This window comes from Chelonoidis abingdonii, chromosome 25, assembly GCF_003597395.2.
Source record: "Chelonoidis abingdonii isolate Lonesome George chromosome 25, CheloAbing_2.0, whole genome shotgun sequence".
Taxonomy (NCBI): domain Eukaryota; kingdom Metazoa; phylum Chordata; order Testudines; family Testudinidae; genus Chelonoidis; species Chelonoidis abingdonii.
The window spans coordinates 1,579,128-1,591,850 of record NC_133793.1 but is presented as its reverse complement, the minus strand read 5'-3'; the positions used below and the strand labels follow the sequence as shown (position 1 = coordinate 1,591,850).

Sequence of the window (12,723 nt, the reverse complement as noted above, 5' to 3'; positions counted from 1 at the left end):
CATGGAGCCCCCTATGGCACCCCATTCACCCTGCATCCAGAGCCACCCAGCACCTTCCACCTCAGCCATGCCCCCCACGCCCATCCACCCTGTATGCAGAACGCTCGCTCCCCAGCCCGTGGCACCCTCATCCAGCCTATACCCAGAGAAGCACTAAAACCTGCCACCCCATACTCTGTTCCACACAACAGCCCATCCACCCCTTACTGTGCATTTTGAATTAGAGGCTCTTCTGTATTTTCACTACTTAATACTTGCCTAACGGAAACAGTTTTCATTAGCCTAGTCAACACTTGCTGTTCTCTGGAGTCAGGTTAATGTCTTACAGTGACCTTACTGTAATCTTATCAATTGTTCTCCCAATAAGTTTGTCTTTAATTAGCCCTGGTTACTAACTATGCAAACCTCATATTACTTTGTTTTGCTTCTCTAGCGAAACAATCCGTTAAGTGTCTTGTAAAGAAAATGAACCTCCCAAAGGGCGTTGTTGGGTAGGTCAGAATTTATTGAGATTTTTGAATGAGTTTGTCTGGATGTTTGTAATGTCCTTCCTTGACCCTTGGAACATACTGTGGCTTGTCAATGGCTCTGCTTCTGCTACACACAGGGTACGTCTATACTAGCCACTGGATCGGCAGGTAGGAAGCAGTCTGTTGGGGATTGATTTATCATGTCTCGTCTGGATGCGATAAATCGATCAGTGAATTGATGCCCGTACTCCACCTCGGCAGCAGTAAGCAGCATCGATGGGGGAGGCCGCAGCAGTTGACTCCCTGCCGTGAGGACAACCAGGTAAGTCGAACTAAGATACTTCACGTAGCTAAAGTTGCGTATCTTAGATTGACATCCGCCCCCCCAGTGTAGTCCAGCCCACAGCAGTGTGCACTTCCCTCTCTGATTTCTATGCATTACCACTTACTTTCCAGAGATTTAGAAATAGTAAAGCTACATCCAACAAGTGGCTTCATTTGCTCCACTTTTGCTGAAGATTCAAGTTACTGACACCAACTAATAAGCATGTGACACACAGGAGGGCCAGTAAGGCCCTGTCTGCACTGGGAAGTTGTAGGGCTCTGGCTATATTGGTACAATTAAAGCAGTACACGCCATGCAGTTAGGTGACTGGAAAGCTGTGCTAGCCCATAAAGCTAGTCCTGTATAGGACAGGGAATAAGCTACACTGGTGTAACTGCATCCAGAGTTTGTACCAAGTATCAGAGGGGTAGCCATGTTAGTCTGGATCTGTAAAAAGTGACAGTCCTGTGGTACCTTATAGACTAACAGATGTATTGGAGCATAAGCTTTTGTGGGTGAATACCCACTTCATCAGTATATCTGTATCAGTTAAAATAAATTTTAAAAAAAATAATCAACCCCCCCCACCCAACATAGTTACATCAGTACAACTGTCAATGTAGACAGGCCTATGGCAATGACTTATTTCATAACTCGTCATGTAACATGGATCAGTGTTATTAAAGTTTCTCTCTCAGCAATAGTCAGATATCCAATGGGTCCAGTAATTAACAGCACGTCTCTTCATTTGGTCTCTTTGTAACCTCTACAGCTGCCCAGGTGATCCCAGCTTCCTCAACACCCCTCCCCCTGGCCATTGATCTGGGAAGCAACTACTCTCTTCCTGCTCCACATCCTTCTCAAGACTCACCTCTCCCAGAACACAAAGAAGTCAGCCAATTAATGATGGCTAGACTAAAGGGTATATGAAGAAAGGCTTTAATATACGAAATGGAAAAACTATATATTGATGTGTTGCCTTCCCCTGCGCTACTGCTGTATTAATAAGTACAGTAATATCCGTGCACTGGCACCTTTGTTAAACACATTCACCATACCATTTAAAACAGGGTCTGATGAAATTCTAGAATTTTAATTTAAAATGGATTTTATACATTTGACTTGATACAAACTTAAAATACTTTTAAACATACTGTATGCTAAATACTGTGCCATTTATAACAAAGTGTAGACACAACTATTCAAGAAAGATACAACTGGTATATTTCCACATACTGTAGTAAAACAAAGGTTTCCCAAAAGGTAAAACCCAGTTCCAAATGGAAAGATGTCACAAAATGTAAACCTCTGTGATGCTTAGCAAATGGCAGCTAGCTTGAACTGCCTGAAGGTATTTTTAAAAGATGCAGGCTTTTAAATCATTTAAGGAAAATTAAAAACAGATTGGAACCAATACTTCAATCACCAACAGTAAACATTACATTGCATTGGTAGTCACTGGGCTGGCATATGCCCACATTGGGGCAAGCTAGTTCCCAGGAAAAGCAGGACAGAGTGATGGAAAGAAATACTGAGTAAAATTCTAATATTGTCCAAGCAGGTCAATTTATGGGCCCAATCCTGCAAACACTTAAGCATATCAGTTGCATATTAATAGTCCTAACTATACATACATGCATATCTGTAGGCATCCTAAGTGTTTTCATGGCCTGATACAAGGAGTCATCAGATTTTACACTAAAAAAAGGCAAGAAATCACTTGCAGGTAAATTTGGATGTTGCATTTAGAAAGAGGGTTGGTTTTCACACCACCACTCAGTGTTGATGTACTACAGTTGTTGGATTCCACCACAAGAAACCTGTTTGGTCTAGCATTAAAAAACACCCCAACTGATGCAGTACAGCAAAATCAAAGTAATAGTTTTGTGCTATTGTATACAGTGTAATCAAGTCTGAAAAGGATAACTCACAAATTATCACATCGTACAGTATTGAGGAATGTCATTAGACATTTCATCATACTTCCAGACCCATGACTGGACATGACTTCAGCCTGAAGCAAATCGATGCCACTCCTTAGATGGAGCTGATAGGGTCACAAATCAGCAACGTTCAGGAAGTGTATAAATAGTGAACAAATCTGAAAAAAGGGATCTCATTTTTTTTTTCATCTCACCTTTACATCACAGCTATGAGTATCTGAGCTCTGTCTCTTCTCTTTGTGGAAGGAAGATCCGTTCTAATGGGCCAGTGTTGCATTTATTAAAAAGAAATAAGTACTGCACTTTATTAGGCTTTATATATTCTGTTTTGTCTAACTAGGTTAAACTTGTTGAGCTAGTTTCAGCCAACATTTTAATTTTAAAAATAATCCAAATGTGCTGGTGACATTTTCTGAAAAAAGTAAAGATTTAGGGCAAACTAGCCCATCTTTCATAGTATTGGTCAAACCTGTCAGGTCATATATCTAATACGTTTGGTGATCTCTCCTTAATGGAAATATGTCCACATTCCAGAAGATACAACACAACATAACAAGTGGAAATCACACACACTAAACTTGGTTAGATATCATGCAGCCACGCAAGGGTTTCAGGCATTGCCCAGCAATAGCAGATGTGCACACAGCTCTGGTTTGAGCCATATGCACCCCACTCTCACTTTCAAAACAAACTCACTGCATTTTTAAGAGTGTACAGATAGGATCTGCCAGAGAAGAACATAAAATCACCTAGCTGGAGTCTTTGGTGACCTCAGTTCCTGATGGGTGTACATGCAGATTACAAAATAAACATGCAACAGCACAGGTGGCACACAGACACCAAAAACTAGGATGGCTGGGGTGCTGCTGGTAGAAGTGAGAGACTGCTCAGCTCTGTGAGAAGTATACTCAGCGCTGGTTTGAATTACATCTCATTTTAAAGCAAACACACAACATAATCTTCAAGTGTACACATGCAGATCTGCCACTGAGCCATGAAACCACATTAATGTCATTTGTAAAGGTGAGAGATTTCATCCTATGACTGGTACTCCTGCTTTTTGTGATGAAATAAAGTAGTACTATAGTATTAACAAAAAATAAAAAGTAATGAATTACCAACTGTTATACAGTTCTAGAATTACCTATGTTTCACCTATCTAGCCTTTCCTTGCTGAATGTATTACAGCATTCGAAACAATTTATACTCTCAATATTAGAATCTTCCCCGCCCTATCTTTTTGTATTTGTGGGGTTTTATTAAAAATATATATAGTATCTATTTCAGAGAATATAAAGCAAAACCAAGTTGGACACTAGAAAAATGTTACAACTAAAGGCAGCTAGGGCTAAATTTATAAATTCTTTATTTAAAAACCCCAGAGTACATATAAAGGATAGTCTGCTATCCAAAGCACATTCTTCTTATGCCTGCTGTTTGAAAACCCGCTTTTGCACTCATTATTTACACAATAAACTTTAGTTGTGTGTGTGTGTATATAATATACAACTTATGTATATACACACAAGAAGACAGAATGTGCCCATAAATCACAAATGCAAGGGAAAATTAGTAATCAAAGTGAAATAAGTTACATTTCTTGTGTCAAGGTAAAACTCAGGAGGAAGATGTCTGAATATATGCAAATCTAAATAGTTCCATGTTTTGAAAATGTTTCTCTGAAACAAACTTTTCACAATTATAAAGTATTGACGTTTTCTGTTACATGCAGGTGAAAAAGTATTTCAGACATGACAATATATTTTCCATAAGCTAAACTTAAATTATAATAGTGCAAATTATGGTTAAAACCCTGGATATTTTTCTTTTTGATGGTAACATAATTAAATGCAGAAATTATGTGAAATGATTCATGGGGCAGAGTGGTGTCAAAACAACAAAAAAAACTAGCTTCAAATTTGGACAAAAATCAGTATCCAGAGGCAATGTCTGCAAACATTTACAACATACTGAGTGCACACAGCCTTTGACAGCAAGCCACACTATCATAACTTAATATGTCCCATGAAGCATTCTCTTTTATTTCAAGCTACACTGCCTATAAATTACAAGGTACTCCGGTGAAATGTCCTTCCCTGAAAAATCATTTCAATGCAAACTGGCTACCCAAATCATATGAATATAAAGAGAAGATTTGCAGCATATCTTCCTTTTCAATGTAACAAACCTAGTGAATTCCTCCACTTAGTGAGTGGTTTGCTTTGGGTGTACAGTTCAGCAAATCACATCAAATAATTGGACACTACAAAACATCAGATCATGTTCACTGTAACTAAGATTCTAGTTAAGAATAAAGGAGCAATTTCAAAGGATTGTAAACAAAACAGTTTGCAAAACCATGTTCTTTTTAAAAATGCCTATTTTGTTCCATATCCATTAAGTACAACCTTACATATTTATTTTTACGTCTTATGAAGAGCTCCATTACTGGAACTCTCACTTTCAGGTGCCTTCTATTTTTTTTCTTCTTTTTATTAGGGAGAATCCTCTTAAAGCAAAGGCTGTATTTCCCGATGAGTTTCAAAACTAAAAAGGAGATGAGTAAGTCAGGAGTTTCCCAAAATAAACTACAGCAAGAGCTGATCAGCAACAGAGGAAAGACTTTAAGGCAATAAGAGGCATCAGTGCTGTGATGCTCCAACGTTCATATCCAGATTCAAGTTCTATTGAAAGAAGATCTTTGAAGTCTCTTTCTGATCTGTTAACTGTCTGACTCTTCCTCCTCCTCTTCCTCCTCCTCATCTGGTTTCCTGTCCACCTCAGATGTATCTGAAGATTCATGGAGAAGGACATACTCCCTGCTGCTAAATCCAAACTTCAGCACATCTTTTTCTTTCAATTCGTAGTAACGTTGAGGTTCAATCCGTTGGTTATTTAGGAAAGTACCATTGCCAGAGCCAAGGTCAATGATGTAAGGCTTGACTCTGCGGCCAACTGTACCATCGGTACGGGTGTACTCCACAAGCCTGGCAAGAACAAAAACAATCTTTAAACCATAATGAAAGTATAAACAGCCACTTCATGCTGTTAATAAAAACGGAGATGGATCTTTCAGAATAACCTCAAGATAGCTAATACCGCAATTTCCAAAAAATCTCATTAAATACAGGAAGTTAAGTCTCTGAAAAGATGTGAGGCACACAGCCTGCCTAAAAATTTCTCACCATGAGCTGAAGATAAATGAAAGCCTATGCCATGTTTTAAACATTAAAAAGATCAAGATTAGTAATATACAAATTGTTAAACCAGAAGAGAACTAATTCTGTCAACAAACACCTCCTCTGCCTCCAGTGGTGGGCAATCCTTGCTGCTTCCTAGGAAAGCCAGCACTCCATATTGTGTTGGACCAATCTGGCAATGCTCCTTTTAACCTTTAACCTATCAAGCATGACTGCAAGTGTTACCCCAGTTCCAATGGATGTCTAATTCTATTGCGAATACTGCTGTACTCTTTGCCTTACTTAAAGGCTGCTTATGTTTAGATGTGAGGAATCAAAGGTAATTTTGATTACCGCTAAAAGGATATGCAGCTGTTGTACGTAAAAACTGGCTAATTCTGAAATGGAAGATAAATTTATAGATTTACTAGTTTTCAGAGGGTTTTGAATACCCAACATACTATTCACTTCTAGCCTCCATTACAATGCGGTTTCCTAGGCAGGCACAGTGAGTGACACTTACCGATACTGAAACACAGCATGCTGTTTGGAGCAAGAGGGGTGGTCAATAGGAATATCTGCGATTCTTCGGTGCCTGCCCAGCAGGTAAGCACTCTGTCTGTGAATGTACATGACTGGGAGAACCTCATCATTCTTAAAAGGGTAGAGACGCCATCGTTTCTTTGGAATCCGAGCTTCCGGGGGCTCGCTATATTTAATCACAACACCTCGGAATGTGTTTGAATCCTCTAGGAGTGCACCAGACAGTTCAAAACTTGGTTTCTCCTTATTTGATGGATCTTTGTCTTTATTTTCACCATCAGGTTTACCAAGGTCCAGAGTCTCATCGCCACTGCTTGCTTCATTCTTCTGGCGATGCTCACGTCTTCTCTCATTATAAAATTCCCTCTCCACTTGCTGCTCACGGAGATTTTGGACATCCCTCTCTCTTTCATACCCTCGACCTCCTGGCCTTGCATTGGGATTTTTCCTTCTCTTTGAATGATCTCTGTGTCTGTCTCTGTCACCACTTCTATCTCGTCTGTGTTCTTGCTGTGATTGATCTCTGTGCTGTCGTTCCTCATGTCCTCTCCGGAAATGGTCATCTCGCTCCTGTAACAAAGAAAACTTTACAGTGATCTCTTTAGAATTAAAGATAAAAAACACAGGGAATTTTATTTGGTCTTTAAAATTTGAATTTAATATGAGATTGCAGAACAAAAGTCAATCATCAAGTATACAGGTGCTTAAAAAGTGGATGAAAATGACTTCCTCATTCACCTGCTAAGACCCATGTTTAGGTCTCTGAGTTACAGTAAATAAAATTAGCTCCAGAAGAGAACGCAGACCTGCATTCCCTGCACTGAATTAGGGGTTGATGAGATGACTGACTGTTTAGGGAATATGTGACCATGAACTCATGTTTTGTAAGATACATATAAGCAGAATCAGTTTTCAGTTACTTTATTCTAAAAAGTAGAGGTTCTTGAGTTACCTATAAATTTATTAGAATTTGGCTTCTTAGCTTAATTATTATAAACATTTATATTATAGTAGCACCCCAAATGCCCCACTGAGGATTATGCTAGGTCCTGTACAGACAGAAGATAATCGTTGGCCTGGAAGGTTTACAATCTAAAAATTAAATTAAAATATTTGATATTTTCTACGCTCTAACAGTTTGGTCACTTCTACACATGGAAGAATACCACTTAAACCAAGTTTCCAAATGACTGCTCCACTGCTGACATTTCACAGACCAATGTGTAGAATAAATTTTCCTAATATTTGATCTATTCAGTTTTCTGCACGTTTCGGTACTATTGACACTTGCATAAACCCTAAATCTTTCTTCCCTCAGAATTCTTCTGCTTTGCCTGCTTATTCCCTGCCTGAACTCACCAGGCACAGTTTTCCAGTCATTCCATTATGCAACCCTCTCTGTAAGAGAGTCCTCTCATAGTTTATCTCACTTACCAACATCCCATATCTTGGTTCTCAGTTTCCCCAAGAAGGGTACCATGAACCACATATATGAGTAACTCTCTTGTATAGTGCTCTTCAATATTAAAGTTGGAAAAATAATCCCCGACTATAACTAATTTTTATGGTAATGATTTAGGCCCTGTCTACACTACAACTTACATCAGCAAAACTTACGTCGCTCAGGATGTGGAAAAAAACCCCATCCCCTTGAGCAACGTAGGTTTCGCTGGCATAAGTGGCAGCTGGAGAGCTACTCCTGCTGACAAAGCTACCATCGCTCGTTAGGGTGGTTTAATTATGTTGACAGGACAGCTCTCTTCCGTCCTCATAAAGCTGCTGACTACACAGAATCATTGGACTGGATGATCTCTTGTTCTGTCTCCTGTGCTCACGGCAGGACTCGGTATTATCTAGACCATCCCTGACAGGTATTTGCCTAACCTGCTCTTAAAAATCCCCAATTCTACAGCCTCCCTAGGCAATTTATTCTAGTGCTTAACCACCCTGACAGTTAGGAAGTTTTTCCTAATGTCCAACCGAAATCTCCCTTCCTGCAGTTTAAACCCACTGCTTCTTATCCTATCCCCATAGGTTAAGAAAAACAATTTTTCTTCCTCCTCCTTGTAACAACCTTGTACATACTTGAAAATTGTTATCATGTTGCCTCTCAGTCTTCTCTTTTCCAGACTAAACAAATCCATTTTTTTTCAATCTTCCCTCACAGGTCATATTTTCTAGACCTTTAATCATTTTTATCACTCTTCTCTGGACTCTCTCCAATTTGTCGACATCCTTCCTGAAATGTGGCGCCCAGAACTGGACACATTACTCCAGTTGAGGCCTAATGAGAGCAGAGTAGAGTGGAAGAATTACTTCTCATGTCTTGCTTACAACACTCCTGCTAATACAACCCAGAACGATGTTCACTTTTTTTGCAACAGCGTTACACTGTTGACTCATATTTAGCTCGTGGTCCACTATGACCCCCAGATCCCTTTCCGCAGTACTCCTTCCTAGGCAGTCCTTTCCCATTTTGTATGTGTGCAACTGATTGTTCCTTCCTAAGTGGAGTACTTTGCATTTGTCCTTATTGAATTTCATCCTATTTACTTCAGTCCATTTCTCCAGTTTGTCCAGATCATTTTGAATTTTAATCCTATCCTCCAAAGCACTTGCAAACCCCCCACTCCCCCAAGCTTGGTATCATCCGCAAACTTTATAAGCGTACTCTGTATGCCATTATTTAAATAAATGATGAAGATACTGAACAGAACTGGACCCAGAACTGATCCCTGCGGGACCCCACTCGTTATGCCCTTCCAGCATGACTCTGAACCACTGATAATTACTCTCTGGGAATGGTTTTCCACCCACCTTATAGTAGCTCCATCTAGGTTGCATTTCCCTAGTTTGTTTATGAGAAGGCCATGTGGGATAGTATCAAAAGCTTTACTAAAATCAAGACATACCACATCTACCGCTTCCCCACTTTCCACAAAGCTTGTGACCCTGTCAAAAAAAGCTACCAGGTTGGTTTGACATGATTTGATTTTGACAAATCCATGCTATTACTTATCTTATTATCTTCTACTTGTTTGCAAACTGATTGCTTAATTATTTGCTCCATTATCTTTCCAGGTGCAGAAGTTAAGTTGACTAGTCTATAATTTTCTGGGTTGTCCTTATCTCCCTTTTTATAGATGGGCACTATATTTGCTCTTTTCCAGTCTTTTGGAATCTCTCCCATCTTCCATGACTTCTCAAAGATAATCACTAATGGCTCAGATCTCCCCAGTCAGCTCCTCAAGTATACTAGGATGCATTTCATCAGGCCCTGGGGACTTGAAGACATCTAATGAGAGATCTTACAGTAGTTGCATTGGTACAGCTGTGTGATGTACAGCTCCTAATGTAGATATAGCCTTAGTCAGCAAGAGGCAGAAGTAACAGAATGTTCAGGCAGGCAACTCTTTTAGAGAAACAAGCATATTTGACATCATCCTACTGTGTGGAAGGGACAGGATGGCTAAGGAAATGAAGATATGGAAGTACAAATTACCACATCCAAGATGGAAGTCAAACTCAAACAGTTTAATGGGACCAATCTGGGAGGCCAGGGTAATCTTCATCCAATAATATTAAAGGAACTGGCACATGAAACTGCAAGGCTAGTAGCAAGCATTTGTAATGAATCCCTAAAGAAAGGGCATAGGCTATTACTGGAAAATTGTTAATATTGTACCATTTTTAAGGCAGGCAAAAAAGAAAGTGACTCAGGAAACTACAGACCTGTTATTTTGACCTTACTTGTATGCAAGGTCTTGGAACAAATTTTGAAAGACAAAGTAGTTATGGCACAGAACTAAACAGTAACTGGGATAAAATACAACATGGTTTTACAAGAGGCAGGTTTGCGAGACCAACCTGATTTATTTCTTTGAGAAGCTAATGATTTTTTAGACAAAGGAAATCCAGTAGTTCTTATCTATCTGGATTTCACTAATGCATTTGATATAGTTCCACATGGCAAATTATTACATTGGAGAAGATAGGGATTAATATGAGAATTGAAAGGAGTTCCTCAGGGACCAGTGTTGGGACCGACCTTATTTAATATTTTTATTAATAACCTTGGCACAAAAAGTGGGAGTGTGCTAATGAAATTCGCAGATGACACAAATTTGGGCAGTACTGCCAATTCTGAGGAGGACTGGAATATCATATGAGAAGATCTCGATTACCTTGAAAACTGGAGTAATAGAAATGGGTTGAAATTTAATAATGCAGAGTGCACTTAGGGACTACCAAGAATTTTTGCCATAAGCTGGGGACATATCAGCTGGATTCGACAGAGGAGGAGAAAGACCTAGGTGAATTGGTTGATCACAGGATGACTATGAGCATCAGGTGAGGTATTTCCTGTAGAGGCAGGGAAGTGTTATTACCATTATTCATGCACTGGTGAAACCTCATCTGGAATACTATGTGCAGTTCTGGTCTCCCATGTTTAACAAAGATGAATTTAAATTGGAACAGGTTCAGAGAAGGGCTACTAGAATGATCAGAGGAATAAAAAACCTACCTTATGGCAGGAGACTGAAGGAGCTTGGCTTGTTTAGCCTGACAAAACAAAGGCTGAGGGGAAATATGATTGCTCTCTATAAATACATCAAAGGGATAGATACCAAGGAGGGAAAGAAGTTATTTAAGTGAAGCACAGTGTTCCACATTTTCAGGTTTTGCAGTAATTCAACCAGAGGTTATAGGTCTAGTATAGGAGTGGATGGGTGAGGTTCTGCAGCCTATAATGTCAGGAGATCAGACTAAATAATCATGATGGTCCCTTTTGGCCTTAAAGTCTATGAATCCTGCTGCTGTCACCAAGCCAGCATACTACTCCACGTGATCAGAATCCTGTGCCTGGGAGTGACAACACTGTAATCAACAGCACTCTGTGCAAATGGAACAGCTTGCAGGGTAAGATGTACCATGACAAAGTCCTGACACTCTTACTAAATCAAAAACAGCTAATTCCTGTGGATAGTTAACCATTTACAGCAAAATCAGCAGTAGTTATAATTTGTTCATTTTTAAGAGTTAAATGTATGTTCCTAAATGTACAAGTTACAAAAACTGATAAAAAATATTGGGGTAATCAAGTGATAAATTAGTCACATAACCCCATTTAGACCCGGTTCCCACATTTACTCCATGCAGACAGAAAACTGGTTTCACTGATCCTCACTGCCTTCAAGGAGGAGATTAGTCCCATGGAGTAATTTTCAAGACTGGGGCCTTAGTGTTTAATATTCAGTAAATTACCTGCTTTACTTTGACTACAATATGATGAGGGCTTCTACTTCTTTTACTTCGAGGAGACTTGCTTCTTTTAGCAGAGGACTTGTTCTTTCTTTTTGCTGGTGACCTTTAAATATTAAAAAAATGATTTGTTGGGTCCACAGTCCCCAAGAAAAAAAGAAAAGGAAAAGAGTCTGTGCAAAATGCACATGATAATTTAACCTTAACCTACAGCTACCACTGCACTGTATTGTGTCGTGGGAGGATGGGATGGTGGTGAAGGGTAGGAGTCTCCCCACTGTGTGTATTTGGGGGGTGGGGGAGATGAATTGGCCTTACAGGAGCAAGTGGGGGGATGAGGAGGGAGATCTCAGTGGGGGCAGGGGAGGGACTGGTGGGCTCTCCCCAGGGGGCACGGGGTCCGCCCTGCACAAGGCGTCCAGCAGAGCCCCAGGGCCCGCCCGAGAGGATGAGCGGAGTCTCCCCACTAGGAGCAGCGGGGTAAGCGCAAGCGCTGGCGGCCGGTACCTGCTGCGGCCCGGCCGGGCCGGGCCCTGCTCCCGCTCGGCGGGGGGGGACTGGCACTGGCTGCCCCGGGCGGAGCGAGACGCCGAGGGGCTCCGCTTCTCCACCGCATTCCTGTTGCTCCTTGCCGCCGCCGCCGCCGCCGCCGCTCGGTCTCGGCCTCCTCCCATGGCTGCGGCCGGGGCCCTAGGAGCCGAGCTGCAGGCCGCAAGTCACCCGGCAGGCGGGACAAGCAGGCGGCCTGCGCGAAGCCTCCGCTCACACGCAAACGGGAAGAGCGACTCCCAGCGACGTTCACTTCCGCTCTCCGGGGACAAGCGCGCACAGTCCCGCCGGGAGCCCTCCTGCCAGGCGGCGGGGTGAGCGGGCCCGGCCAAGGGAAAACCCGCCCGGCAACGGTCGCTAAGCGGCGGGCTGGGACCGAGGGCGGGGGAGTCCGACCCCTGCTACCCCTGATTTGCACGGGCGGGGGGCGCGAATGCAGGGCGTTAGGCGGC

At 41.4% G+C, this 12,723-nt stretch overlaps 1 protein-coding gene across 1 annotated transcript; it reads right to left on the bottom strand.

Annotated features, from left to right (window-relative positions):
* Nucleotides 1-1,867: 1,867 nt before the first annotated feature.
* Nucleotides 1,868-12,496, bottom strand: SNIP1 (Smad nuclear interacting protein 1). Its single transcript, XM_032796258.2, has 4 exons — nucleotides 12,230-12,496; nucleotides 11,726-11,828; nucleotides 6,441-7,030; nucleotides 1,868-5,725 (listed from the first exon to the last, which is right to left on the bottom strand). Exons 1-4 carry the CDS (start codon nucleotides 12,394-12,396, stop codon nucleotides 5,461-5,463), a joined length of 1,125 nt encoding a protein of 374 aa, XP_032652149.2. The 5' UTR covers nucleotides 12,397-12,496; the 3' UTR covers nucleotides 1,868-5,460.
* Nucleotides 12,497-12,723: the final 227 nt, after the last annotated feature.